We start from the raw sequence: 15,011 nt of genomic DNA on the forward strand, positions 1-15,011 counted from the left end.
GGTGGTGATGGTGGGGTGGCGATGGTTGTGATAGGATGATAATGGCGGTGGTGGTAGTGATGATGGTGTTGTTGGTGGTGGGGTGGCAATGGTTGTGATAGGACGATAATGGCGGTGGTGGTAGTGATGGTGGTGGTGGTGGTGGTGGGGTGGTGATGGTGGTGATAGGATGATAATGGCAGTGGTGGTAGTGATGATGGTGGTGGTGGTGGTGGGGTGGCGATGGTGGTGATAGGATGATAATGGCAGTGGTGGTAGTGATGATGGTGTTGGTGCTGGTGGGGTGGCAATGGTGGTGATAGGATGATAATGGCGGTGGTGGTAGTGATGATGGTGTTGGTGGTGCTGGGTGGTGATGGCGGTCATAGGATGGTAATGGTGGTGGTGGTGATAGGATGATAATGGCAGTGGTGGTAGTGATGATGGTGGTGGTGGTAGTGATGATGGTGTTGGTGCTGATAGGATGATAATGGCGGTGGTGGTAGTGATGATGGTGTTGGTGGTGGTGGGGTGGTGATGGTGGTGATAGGATGATAATGGCAGTGGTGGTAGTGATGATGGTGGTGGTGGTAGTGATGACAGTTTGGTGGTGATAGGATGATAATGGCGGTGGTGGTAGTGATGATGGTGGTGGTGGTGGTGGGGTGGTGATGGTGGTGATAGGATGATAATGGCGGTGGTGGTAGTGATGATGGTGGTGGTGGTGGTGGGGTGGCAATGGTGGTGATAGGATGATAATGGCGGTGGTGGTAGTGATGATGGTGGTGGTGGTGGGGTGGTAATGGCGGTCATAGGATGGTAATGGTGTTGGTGGTGATAGGATGATAATGGCGGTGGTGGTAGTGATGATGGTGGTGGTGGTGGGGTGGTAATGGCGGTCATAGGATGGTAATGGTGTTGGTGGTGATAGGATGATAATGGCGGTGGTGGTAGTGATGATGGTGGTGGTGGTGGTGGGGTGGCGATGGTTGTGATAGGATGATAATGGCGGTGGTGGTAGTGATGATGGTGCTGGTGGTGGTGGGGTGGCAATGGTGGTGATAGGATGATAATGGCGGTGGTGGTAGTGATGATGGTGTTGGTGGTGCTGGGTGGTGATGGCGGTCATAGGATGGTAATGGTGGTGGTGGTGGTAGATGGCAGTGAGATGGTGAGATTTTGAGTTAGTGGACATGCAGGCAGATCTTGGGAGGGACTTGCACAACTCTGTGCACAGAGAGCGTCTGCTTTGCATCCAGATGTTGGGCTCTCAATGGTGTACAACTTCCTGGGTCTACTGGGCCACTGGGCAAATTACAAACACCGGGGCCTGTCAAACACATGCAACCAGTCAGCTGAGGGTCCAGAGGTCATCTCCTCCCCGCACGTGGCCACACGGAAGTCCCCACAGCAGACAGAGACAGCTCGACGTAACAGCATCAAGATGTTTAATATAAAAATATTCATATGCTTATGGTGATAGTAACAGAATAAAGAAAACCATAAAGGAGAAAATTAGAATGATCTCAGTATAAGCAGGCTTAACTTAGCAGTGCTTCCTTCCAGGTATTTTCCACTTAAATATCCATATGTGAGCTAATGGCTGATTCTCCTTATTCGATGCACCAAGGCCCTCCTTCTTCTAAACTGACCTATTTTCAAGGTCCCGAGAGATCAGCATCTAAGAGATTAGTTTCCTCAAGTGGTAAAGGCTGCTGACACTGGAGCTTCTTACTGAAGATGTAAGAAGCTTGAGGAAACACCTTTCACACTCGTGATCTACACTCAGGTGTGTGGCTGAAGCCCCCTTCATTCTTCCCCATCCTCCAAGATGCTACAAGTGGGTGGTTTCCCCATGCCCACCAACCTGGCAAAGGGATGCCACCCTCCCCTCACTGGGAGCTCCGCCTGTGTCTGTGGCCTTGCTCTCAGATCCCGCTGGGCGCCTGCTGTGGAACAGCTCTGGGGCTCAGGGCCAGGGATGCAGAGGACAAACGCAGAGTCCCTGGACTCAAGTCCCTTTGTCAGGCTTCCAGCCTGCCACCCTGTGCCCGAGACACTTCTGTGAAGATGGCTTGGTCTGCTCTAGTCGCTTTTGCTATATGTAGAAGCTTCACCACTGACGGTATTTTGTGCCATATTTACATACAGGATATTTAGTAGCATGTTTGTAGATGTTTCTAGATTTTGCCTACCTAAAAGGGAGAGTAATACAAGCCGAATGGTGTGGAGAAAGATCTGAAGAAACAATGCCGTGTGGACAGGCACCCAAGCGCCTGTAACCCTCCTCCCAGCGGCTCCACGGACCGTGCTAACGTCTCTGATGCCAGCCAGCCTAGGAGGAAGTCAACAGAACTGGACATCACGTTTGACGGCTGCATGGCTTGAGGGGTTAATTGGTACTTAAGTTGCCCTTTGCACTTAGATGTGAGGTTGGTCTCAGGGTGAGACACATAATGAAGGTAAACCGAGATGACGTGAAATGAAATGAGCACAGGATGAAGGTGAGCCAGCCGCACAAGCCCTGCAAGGGAGGATGTCTTCTGGGCATAGACAAAGAGCATCTCCTCTAAGGGGCCAGGGCTGGAGGTCCAGGCCACCCTGTTCACAGTGGCTTTTCTGCCATCTGCATCTCCTTTCTCCAATGCCCTTTCATTCTTCCTTTCAACAATTATCTCTTTCTCTTTTTTTTTTTTTTGAGACAGAGTTTCATTCTTGTCTCCCAGGCTGGAGTGCAACGGCATGATCCCAGCTCACTGCAACCTCCGCCTCCTGAGTTCAAGCTATTCTCCTGCCTCATCCTCCTAAGTAGCTGGAATTACAGGCATGTGCCACTACACTCAGCTAATTTTGTATTTTTAGTAGAGATGGGGTTTCTCCATGTTGGTCAGGCTAGTCTTGAACTCCCGACCTCAGGTGATCTGCCCGCCTTGGCCTCCCAAAGTTTTGGGATTACAGGCGTGAGGCACCGTGCCCAGCCTCAACAGTAATTTCTTTAGCACCTTCTATGGACCCAAAGCTATTCTAGGTTGTAGGAATTCACCTCTACTAGGCTTTTCCTCTCACTTTTTAGATTGACAACTGGGACATCAACTGCTTTAGGAAACGCCCGCTGACACCCCTGTCACCCACCAGGCTCAGCCCAGGGCCCTTCCTGGGTGCTCCTAGGACACTCTGTGCATAGCTCTCTCGTTGCGCTTGCAGCTTTAAATTATGCTTTTCTCTTCATGTATGCATCTTCCCCACCAGACTGTGAACTTGGCACGGTCAAGTCAACACAATTCTGTAGCCTCAGATGCCTACACAGCGCCTAAGCACATAGTCCTTGCTCTAAACACATTTACTGAATAAGGGAACTATGGCAGAATCAGCAATATTCACCTCTCTGAAGACAGAATAGTGACAACAGAGTGTGAAGGGAGCCTAGGCACCGGTCTTGTGTCCTCGCCCATCACCACGCAGGGCCAAGCTTCTTCCCACGGAGCCGCGCGCTCCTTCCCTGAGGCCATCATGGCTCAGCAGCGCCCACCACGCCCTGCTCAGACACCAGGCCACCAGGCAACTTCCTGGTCGAGGTTGGGTCCTACTCTCCTGCCCACCCATCTTCTCCATCCTAGGAGATGGGAACTCTCCCTCCAGCCACAGAAGAGTTGTCCTCGACGTCTACCTTTCTCTCATCCTCCTCACGCTGTCTGCTCATCTCGTTCACTTTACCTCCAAGACAGCTCCAGAATCTGGCCGCTGCTCCCCTCCTCCTTGCCACATCCTCCTCTAGACCTCTGCTGCCGTCCCTGACCAAGACAGCGGCAGGAAAGCCTGGACTCCCTGCTTCCACCCCGATCCGGACAGTCCCTTTCCACCCAAGCCAGAAAGGGCTTTGAGAAACAGGGAGATGGCACCACTTCTCCAGCTTCCCACCTCACAGAGTGCAAGCCAGTACTCCTGTCGGCCTTCAGGGCCCACCCTCCCCTTCTTGGTCTGTCCCCCGCCGCCTCCTCCATCATCTGCCTGTCTCCCCTCTACCACCTTCTCCATCGCTCCCTCCTGTCACTCAGCCATATGGACCACCCAACCGCCCCTTGGACGCACCCCTTCACCCTGACCTCAGGGCCTCTGCCCTTCTGTTTTCTCTCCCTGCAGCACTCTTCTCCCTAGAGCTCCCCATGATCTCATTGCTCACTTCCTGTGGGTCTCTGCACAACTATCATCTTTAAAATTACACATGCACATGCACACACACCCCACCTGTACTCCCTATCACTCTCTTCAGTTCCATTTTCTATCCACATAATAAACCCCCTTCTGATATATTCTGTACTTTGCCTATTGATAGGCGTATGCTTGTTTTTTTCTCCCTCACCAGAACTACCATATAAGCTCCAGGAAGGCAAGTATTTTTTTGGCCTGTTTCATTCACTGCTGTATCCTCAGTGCCAGAGCCTGGCACACAGTCGATGCTCAATAAATGTATGTTAGATGAATCCATCAAAGTTAATACTACTGGCATTCTTGTGTTTCTGTCGATCTTGCTAGTTGGATGAGCATGAGAAAAATCCCCTTCCAATTCATGCACAAGCAAGACAGTTTATGCAAACCAAGTAGGAACCAGACACAGATTGTGGGGAACCCACTGCCAGCCTCTCGAGCTGAGCAGGCACAACAGGGCTGTCATATGAATGCCGTGCACACGAGTCCATGCTGCTGCTCGGGAAGAGAAGACATCTGGACCCCAAGACTAGCAGGAGGGAACTGTGTGTGCACTATGCCACACTGAGCATTAATCAATGTGGATGGAGATTATAGTTTTGCAGTTCCGACAGAATGACTCAGAAACCAGTCGGGACAATGTGTGATTGGGCTGGTCCTTCTGACTAATTTCCTACTTTTTAGTAGTAACCCAGAGTGGATGAACCCAGCAAGCTATGGGAGGAAGGCCAACGTCACCAGTCGTGTCACACGGCCATTGTCCACTGTCCATATGACGTGACAAGGAGAGCGTGTCACCCCCGGGGTCTTCTTTCCAAGATCTAATTCAAGTCTAATCATGGGGAAAACATCAGATCTACCCAGACTAGAAATATTCTACAGGATCCCTGGCGGGAGCTCCTTCAAACTGTCAAGATTCTAAAAAGCAAGGCAAGGCTGAGAAATGGGCACAGACCAGAGGAGACTAGGAGATGAGACAAGGAAACACTGAGCTCCTGGATGGGATCCTGGGACAGAAAGAGGGTATTTATGGGAAAACTGGCACATGAAATTATACAGCCGCTAAAATCATAAAGCAACCAAGCGCTTTGGTGGCCAGAGCCCAGGGACGGCAAACTGCAAAGCAGAAAGGCCCCCACAAGCCAGCTGCTTGCTTTGAAGCCTTCCCACTTATCTCTAAAGGGCCTGTGGCCTGGGTTTTGTGTGGTTAGGCGCTCATACCCCCCCACTCTCCCATCAGCTCCTTGTTGGGCCATTTCCTGGCTCTATCCAGCTGTTTCCGTAACCGTCTTCCCGAAGCTGGGCCCAGAACCACAGATGAGCTTGCCGCTGTTCTCAAGCCTGAAAAGCCTGACTTCTTCAGCTTTTAGGTGAGACTCTCTGGGTGTCCCCACAGCCAATCACTCCTCCTTACGCATCATGCCTGCTTCAAGCAAAATCATGAAGCACTTCTGCTTCCTTCTCCCAGAACATGCCTGATATCCGCACAAAAAACCTGACAGCAAAAGTGGGAAAATAGAACTTATATGAATGAAGGTGCCCCAGAGCCATGCACAGGCCCACCCTCACGCTGACGCCAGTGCCGCCCGGGGCTGCCGTGGCCGCTCCTTGTGGAATGTGTGGCTCAGGGATGCTGTGAGCCCAGCAGGCCATGGGTGCGGCCGCCTGCACCCCACCCCCCCCCCAGGTAGGTCATCCTCATTTCGGCAACCCCACACCTGGGCACGGGAACTGCGGATGGGCTCATCAGGGGAGTCCCGCAGGCACAGGGGACAGCCCAGTGACAGGGCCAAGACCCAGGAGCTTGCAGAAGGAAAGCTGCTAAAGCCGGAGGCTTCAGGGAGGAGCGCAGACCTGACGGCAAGGAGCCCTGTCAGTAGGTCACAGGGTGTGAGGGGTGAGAGTTTAGTCACCAATTAAGGAATTTCTGAAACTTAATGAGATGAAGAGAAGGATCCCTTTCCTGCTGAAGCCTCCTTCACGCCCGGCCACGTTGCTTTTCAGTGAAGTTTGCATATCGGGGGCACTGGCATTTCCTGTCTCTCCCCTAGTCTCCTTATCTCATGTGTAACATCAGCTCTAGCCTCCTCACCTGGCCCTGCAGCCACCTTCTCTTGGGTCCTGCGGGGACTGTGGGTTCCACCCGGTACTGTCTGCTTTCACTGCCCGATCCACCCTCACCAGGACCCCGACACTCTCTGCCTCCAGGCTGCCCCTTCTGCTGTGGGATGCGCTGTCTGAGAGTCTGACCTGACTGGGCCACTCCCCGCCTGCAGAACACTTGGCACTAGGTGAAGACCCAGCCACTGGCACAGCCCCTGGGCTTCTCCCCACCTGCCTCTACTCAGCGCCCCCTCCAGGGCTCCTTTCTGGTCAGAGTGGACAGCTCCTCGTTTCCGGAACACTCCAGCCTTTCCCCACACTCTCCTTTTCCCCGGAAGGGTTGGTTGACTCCACCTGTTACCCGAGCCCCCTCGTTGGCCAGCTCCTTGAGGCCTTCCAGGGCACACAGGGGAGGCAGCTGGCCAGGCTCTGCTGTGCAGGATTCCTCTGGAGCACCAGTCCTGTTTTATTCTCAATTTGTGTTCTCTTATGGTGACCGTCTGAAGGGCAGGGGCCACCTGTGGGAGGCCTGGCACATCACAGCTGCTCAGCACATGCTGTGAGAATAAACGAGTGTGATGCAGGAGTCTGTGTGCACGGCTTAGCCAAGACGACCACCTCCACGAGGCTCCTGACAAGGGGCACTGCTCCCAACACCTCCACAGCCCTGGCCCCAAGAAAGGCATCTCTCTGCTGGGTGAAGCTGGGCACCAGAAGCTGCAAGGCTGGGAGCTGTCGGGGGAGCCCAGTGGTGGCATCTGGCCACCAAAGTCACTGTGGTGTGCCTCTCTCGTGGGTGGTGGAGCGGGTACTGGTACTCCCGGAGTGTTCTGGGACTAGATCTAGGAAAAGACCACATCAACGGCAATAATGGAATGTTAGATCAAACAGGTACGTTAGCATAGAACTTTGGTGCCTTTAATTTGCTACAGACATTGGGTGTCCAAGGGCTGGGGGGTCAGTGGTGTTTCCCAAACGTCATCTGACCACAGAGCCTCAGGGCACTGTGGAACCTACCCTGGAAAGTGCCCACATTGCTGGAGTTACGCTGAGTGAGGGATGAAGGGCCTGAAACAAAGTATCTGCTTATGATTTATTTGTCAGGGTCACCCTAAAATATGCCGGTCACCAGGATCAAATGCTGTGTTTCTCAGAAAAAATCAGAAGAAAAAAGACGTCTTTAAGGAATCAAAAACTTTTATTCAGAATAGGCATTAGCAAAATGAAGGTAGGCGCCTCATAAATGCAGGGCCACAGAGTACTCATTAGAAAATAATTACAAAAATATTTTGTCAAGTATTAACATGAAACGCTAATCACTTGTGGTAAAATATAGTCATATGTAATCACGCTGAAAAGAAAAGGTGAAAATCTCTGAGTTATCTGCCCAGGTGACAGGAAATCCACAGCCCAAGAACCCAAGTACTACTGTGCCCCCAGGCCCAGGGCTATGATCCAAAGTGACAGGCAGACCACCGGCTTAGACCACTGCACTCGGGCTGCATGCAAGAGAGCCAGCTCAGAATCCCCGTGGGCTGCTCCCTGTGTCACAGTGGGCTGATGAAGAGCTTCCAGTGTTCCCAAATAGGGCCTCCAATGACAGGAGTGGCAGCTGGATTACAAGAAATTCACTGGGACTGCACCTGACTCTTCAGCTTGGCGAGTCTCATGAGGCACTCGTCCCTCCACTGCCTCCTGGCAGCTAAGTGCTCTGGGTCATCAGGGACCTTCAAGCACATTCCCTATGAGAAGGAGAAGGAAAAAAAGAACCATAAAGAGGAAATAATTTACCAGGAGTGTAATTATTGCTCTTGTTTATGCAAATTGCATAGAAACTGCTTTCAAAGACAAAAGCAGTAAACCCTCAATGAACAGCAGCTTTCCAAATCTTGAAAAACCTCAGTCCCTCAGAGACAAGTCACAGTGAGCTACCAGTTCACTGGTCACCCTGCCCTCAAGGTGTCCTGGTGACACAATGGAACCATGAGCAAAGTTAGGAATGAGGAACCACCAAGATTGAGAGCCAAATTTCAGCTACAGGTCAGGCACGGTGGCTCAAGCCTTTAATCCCAGCACTTTGAGAGGCCGAGGCAGGTGGACCACGAGGTTAAGAGATTGAGACCACCCTGGCCAACATGGCAAAACCCTGTCTCTACTAAAAATACAAAAATTAGCCAGGCATAGTGGTGCACGCCTGTAGTCTCACCTACTTGAGAGGCTGAGGCAGGAAAATCGCTTGAACCTGGGAGGTGGAGGCTGCAGTGAGCCGAGATCGTGCCACTGCACTCCATCCTGGCAACAGAGTGAGACTCCATCTCAAAAAAAAAAAAGATTCCAGCTACAGATGCAGCCCCACCAGCTGCAGAGCTGAGGGACAGTAAATGCTCCAGGTGGCTGGCACGCTTCTCCATGGTGAGTCTACATACCTGGTTAACCTTCTCAGCCGTGGCCCTGGAAAACTCTGGAATGGGTCCAAAAGTCTTTAGGACACGTTTCATGCCTTCACTGTATCTGTCGCAGTAGCTTAACATACCTGGAATTGCATGAAGACAAGAATCCACAATCTCAGAAAAAAACAGTCTTAATTATACTCAAACTCAGAAATGCGTTCAGAGACTTTCACCCTGGGGTCAGATAAGCTACACTCTTCCCTCCCTGTGAAGACAAAACAGAGCGGAGGAATGTGCATGGGCCTGCTGGCTCCTGGGTGTTTGAATGTCAAAAAGTGCAGGGCCTGACTGGGCGGGCATGGTGGCTCACACCTGTAATCCCAGCACTTTGGGAGTCTGAGGTGGGTAGATCATCTGAGTTTGGGAGTCCGGAACCAGCCAAGCCAACATAGTGAAACCGTATCTACCAAAACTACATAAAAATCAGCCAGGTGTGTTGGTGGGCACCTGTAATCTCAGCTACTCCGGAGGCTGAGGCAGGAGAATCACTTGAACCCAGGAGGCAGAGGTCACAGTGAGCCAAGATCTTGCCACTGCACTCCAGCCTGGGCAACAGAGTAAGACTCCATCTCAAAAAAAAAAAAAAGTGCTGGGCCCCTCAGGCCTGACATGTCACCTCTGCTGGTGCATCTCACAGACACTCCCGTTGGCCTGCGTGGACACACTGATTTGTTGGCTATTACGGTAAGTCTTAATGTCAACAAAGTGCCTCCTCCCACCATGGGTCTATGAGGTTGTTTGTGTACAAGGCTTCAGTGCATTTTCCAAGAATTAAAGATGTCAGAGTTCAAGTAAACCCGTCTTTTATTTCACTGTTAGGCCACACATCTCAGCACTGTATTGGGTACGGCCAAGGCTGCAGGTACTTGAACACCGGTGGGAGAGCTCACGCTGGCTTGAGGCTTGCTGGTTGGGGTGGACGGAGCCAGGCGCTCAGCTGCACCAGTCCCCATGCACGCTCCCCACGCTCCTGCTGCTCCCCAGCCTTAGTGAGCCATGATTTCTCAGATTCTAAGGAGAGAGCCCTGGGACTTTGGTGAAGAGACGCAGGAAGAGGCTTATCCTGGAGGGAGAGGGCGGGAGCGGCCTGGGCTAGGCTGACTGCATGAGAATGGGGCGCGCCCAGGGGCAAGCGAGGGCCAGCCACGTCGCGCACCCGGCCTCAGCCTGCCCCGACCCGCAGACTCACTCTCCCTCGCGTTCCTCCCCTCCCTGCTGCTGGGAGGCGACTGGGGCGGGTGCCGGCCTGTGCTTAGCAAGTCAAGTCAGAAGCCAGGCCCGGGATCCTGGAAGAGGAGGAGACGTTTCTAGTCCTGGGAGCTGTGGAGGACACAGGCTGGGCCACTGCTGCGCCCCGACCCGTTTCCCACATCTGACAAACCCTTAAAGACTCAGTAGCTGGTCAGTCTGCCTACAAAGGTAACACCGGGACAAAGCAAGCCGCAAAATGTGCAGAGCCTGCCCCAGCTCAGCTCCCCTCTCCCCACAAAAACTGGATGAGTAACTTAAAATACGAACCGTCAGTGTTAGATACACTAAAAAGAAAAAAAAAAAAAAATCTTCATCTTTGTGGTTTAGTTTTGATTGACTTATGCCGATGTGAAGGCCCAAATTCATTGGGTGGCAATTTATTTGCTTCAAATAGTTCTCTCAGTGTGTTAAAATCTCCCCAAAAATGGTTTTGACCGGTAAAAAGTTCCAACGTACCAACTTCTCTGACATTAGCACCTGCAATTAACTGGTGGGTACTCTCTTTATAAAAGAAGGGGTCTCGTCTCATTTAACCTAAGTGTTAATTCGGCAGTGCAGAATTCTGGAAGGTTCCCGAGCTGTCCAGTACTGGATAGGTACTGTAGACGGCTTAGCATTTCTGGAGGACGGAAAACGACCTATACATTTATTTCATTTGGGAAACTATTTACTTCACTTTTGCTAGTTGCTTATTTATTAAAACGAAAGGAGACAAAAATCTAGACAGAAATACAGTTTATTCCTTCCTTTTGGGGTGGGGGCAGAGACACAAAAATCAAGTTGGTAATATATCACATGAGAAGAAAATGGAAAGAGCTGCTGTGGCTGCATATCCCCTGACTTGCGGGGCAGGCAGACGCCCTCCTGAGACCCCTCAGCAGCCAGTGCCTTCTCCCTCCCCACCACAGCAGCCACAGGCCACAGGTTCTGTTCATGCAGCACCTGCTCTCTGAAACACGTCACATTGTCTGAGCAAGTGTTCATCTCTCCTTGTTCTGTGAAACCATTTGAATCTCCTAGGGGCTTTCCAGAACTTTCTTTTTTTACTGTTTTTGTGAAGTTTGAAAGGGACTTTTATTTCCTCAAAATAGAATAAAATATGCTGGAATTTATGATAGTGCAATTCATAATTTTCCCCATTTTTATTCAGGAAACCCTTTAAAATGTCACTTTTACTGATTAAAAAAACTTTTTGTAAGATGCTCATGGGATGAAGAGCCCCAGTGTCTGTGACGAAGTTCAGGTGCCTACACCACATGCTCACCATGAGGCGGGTGCGGCCTCCAGGTGCTCCGAGGGCAGGAGTTCACTGTGACTGAGACTCACGACCGCATCTGCCTGATTATTTACGACTATGTCCCAGTAAACTTATGACTGTGACTGTTATTTGCAACTCCTCCCCTTCCATTTTAGAGAGGTATAATTTATTTTCAACAATCATTTTGGCTTCTCTACACCATGAGAGGGGAATTGGGTGGAAATTACTCTAAAATACCAATTTCTTTGGAAATAGGAAGAACATAACACAGCCCACTTCACTTTTTATGCCCCTGGTCTGCCCTTCCCCACTACTTCTATCTAATCCAGCCTCCTCTGTGGTTTTTCTTCTATGCTTCCATGCTCTCTGTCCTTTTGAGTTCTAATTCTTCCAAAAACTCTATTGTAGAGTTTGGCTTTTTAGAAGATTCTGAACCTAATTTCTTAAGAGATGCTTATGCAGAAAAAGAAAACAAAGTAGAAAAAAGAATTGATTCTCATGAGATTGGATGTAGCTTAACTTGTTGCTTTCTAACTTGGGGGCCTTGGGCTGTGGGCCTCTGAGGGACAGTGGGTTTGAGTGCCCCAGGTGCACAGGCAGTAATCCCTTCTGTTCCCATGGATGGAGCAGGCACCAGAGGAGGCCTTGACCCCAGCCCGAGGCCACAGCCACTGGGAGGGATCAGCTCCTAGGAAAGCCCTAATTGCCACCCATACCCAAGAAGTGTGGTTTTCTTTCACACAGCTATGAGCCCACACCTATGTGAATTCACCTGCTTTTTAGAGACAGGGTTTCACAGAACTCATTAAGGAAGATCAAAAATGCCTCAAAGCACAGAGCGACATTATCTCATTCCCCCTCTCAGGATCAAATTCCCACCTGAGCGAGGACTTGCCCAGGGTAGGGGAGGCAGAACTGACCTGGGCCCCTCACCTCATCTCACCAAGTCCCCGCCCATCAGCTCACCTGCTTCCACTGGCAAATAATCGCTTCCCATCAATGAACCAAACCCACCACCCACCAGGTAGGCATCTCAATTTTAAAAAAGGCAAGTGTCTACACAGGAGGGGACATCTGTGAGGCAAAATGGTAAATAAACATCCACTTCCCCTGGAGGCAATTTCCACCCTGCCAGATTCTGAGATATCCTCATTTCAAGTGGAACAAAACACAGGAGGAGCCCAAACAACCCGGGGACAGGAAAAAGTGGTTCCTCTCTCTACTGACCTACAAGTCTAAAGCTCAGCAAAGAAACACGCCCAGCGGGAAACTACAGGTACCTGGCTCCGAGGCTTCTCCACGCCACAGAAAAGAATCCTAATCTGTATTTATTCCTCGCTTATGAACTTGTGAACCTTTTAGGAAAAATTTTTAAAAATAAAAATAAAAATAAAAAAAACTAGAAAAGTAGTAACTTAAACAAACAAGACAAAATTCTGTTTTATTTATTTATAATAGTATACTATTATTAAATATACTACAATTAATTATAATATAATTTAATTATATTATTAAATATAATGTGATTATTATATTTAATATAATTAATATAATACTATTATTAAATATACTATAAAGTATATAATTTAATAATTATATTATTAAATATAATAGTATAATATTATTATAATAGTATAATATTAAATATAATTAATTATTTATTTATTTACTTATAAATAAACTTAAAATAAATAATTTTATTTATTTAAATATAAATAAAATAATTAAATAAAATAATAAATAAAAAATAAATAATTTATTTAAATAAACAAATAAACTTTAAATGAATAAACTATTTATTTAAATAAATAAATAAAGTTTATTTATTTAGGATAAACAGTCCTTAATAAATGTCATAGTCAAACAGAATTTTGTAGCAATCCAGCTAAGAGCTTCCATCTGGTTCAATTCTCACACCACCCTGAGGAAGCAGTTACTGCTGTCCCCATTTCACAGACGGGGACACTGAGATGCACTGAACTTAAGTCACTTGCCCAAGGTTATACAGCCAGTAGAGTAAGGAGCTGGCCCACTGGCTCCACAGGCTAGAACCACCATTCTGAGGGCACATCTGTCAGGGGTGTTGTTTGTAAAAGGAGCCAAAAGGCAATAGCGCTGTGGCCTCCTATTTCTCAGGAACTATTTCATTAGATTACAAATAAATCCTAAAATATTTGCACTAGTTAGATAACTGTAGCTTTTCAGGCTGATAACTACCCTTAACCTGAGATGCTGGCTTTATGAAAACAGTATCAGAAAAGAAGAAAAACGCTCCCAACTCCAATCTTGATATGTTCTGGGTGACAGAGTGAAGAATGATGAACATTTCCATGGGTTCCCAGCCAGATCTTATAACTCTCCAACTCTGGTCTTTGGAATGCTCTGAAGTTGAAAACTACATCCGTCCACCATTATCATAAAAAGCCAATTAGGTTTTCTTATCATATCTGCTTTGTTTGAAAAATTGTTACGGGCCTCCTTCCTGTCTGCCACTCTGTTTGATCCTTGAGTTTCTGGTTTCATTGGCTTCTATTTGTTTGAAAGTCAAAGCTATTCTCAGTTCTGTCCCTATCTATTTCTTATGATACCTCAATTATCTTATTTTTCTCAAGAAAAAAAAAAAGAAAGAAAAACACAGTGATTATCAGGCAGTGTCTAAATACATTTCAAATGCTTAAATATGCTCAAAAGTTTTGAGGTTCTGGTTGAAAAAACCATTTGAAATGATCTAAGGCTTTATGTTAATGATACCACAAAACTTGTTTCATTGCATGAGGCCATCTTTCTCTATGTCACCTTCCTCTGTTCAGTGGTTATCTTCCCACAAAACTAACATGCAAGTGCTTCAGGAGATTCCCCTCTTCCCTTCAGCTCCTCTTAGCTTGATTCTGATGAGGACTGAAGCAGGGAACACACGGCCCATCCACTTCAGAAATCATCTGTGCATCTGCTGTGCGCAGAAACATGTCTAGTAAAGCTGCCTTGAATTATCCATCGGACAGCACATTTCAACAACTACTGTGAAAATTGACTGAACTATTACCAAAATGTAATACCGACATTATAGAACTGAAGTCAAGCAGACTGAGAGAGGTCAGCAACTCTTGACCTCCCCTCTCACAGCGGGAATATCCTCTCAACATCTAAACCTCCCACAGGCAGGCAACCAGGTCCCCTGCTCAGCTCACCTACTTAAAGCACGGGCCTTTCCTGGACATCAGCTCTCATTACTAGAGAGTTCTTCCTGCCATGTACTGAGCCCAAACTTGTCTGCCTGCCTGCCATTTCCAGTCTTTCACTCCACTTCCGCCCCCAAAAAGATACAGACCGAGAGACATACAAGAGACTCTGGTCACTTTTTCTAGATAAGACCCAGCTTCTCAGTATTCTTTGTTAAATGCAGACCATGGAGATGCATACAATATTTCTTTTCTCTTTCTACACGTTTTCCATGTTAGTAATATTATTACTATAGTAATTGTAGAAATTTGTAACAACACAGACAAGCAAAAAGATACTAAAAGTTACTTATAATCTCAGCACCAAGAGATAGCTGGCAATAATAACATCTAGGTTACATCTCTCTCCAGATTTTATACATAGTTTCTAAAATTTACTTTGTTTTAATTTGCTATGGGTTTTATTGGTTATCAAATGACATCTTCTTTTTGGATCAATTAAAATCTGGTTGGCAGAGTTTCATTCTTGGAAGCTTCTCGTCCTTCTCAAGTCATCTTTCCTTTAGAGTTACCAGATCACAGATC

The 15,011-nt window shown here is 48.2% G+C and overlaps 1 protein-coding gene across 1 annotated transcript in view; it reads right to left on the reverse strand.

The window, feature by feature from the left end:
* Positions 1-7,467: 7,467 nt before the first annotated feature.
* Positions 7,468-15,011, reverse strand: part of CRYL1 (crystallin lambda 1) — a 129,833-nt gene continuing 122,289 nt past the window's right edge. The window contains exons 7-8 of the mRNA XM_012442123.2: positions 8,715-8,821; positions 7,468-8,030 (exon numbers count right to left, since the gene is read on the reverse strand). Coding sequence (XP_012297546.1) covers positions 7,917-8,030; positions 8,715-8,821 — 221 coding nt within the window. The 3' untranslated portion in view covers positions 7,468-7,916. The remainder of the gene's footprint in view (positions 8,031-8,714; positions 8,822-15,011) is intronic.

Source organism: Aotus nancymaae, unplaced genomic scaffold, assembly GCF_030222135.1.
Source record: "Aotus nancymaae isolate 86718 unplaced genomic scaffold, 86718_ANA_hifiasm-v0.15.2.pri h1tg000009l, whole genome shotgun sequence".
Classification (NCBI taxonomy): Eukaryota; Metazoa; Chordata; class Mammalia; order Primates; family Aotidae; genus Aotus; species Aotus nancymaae.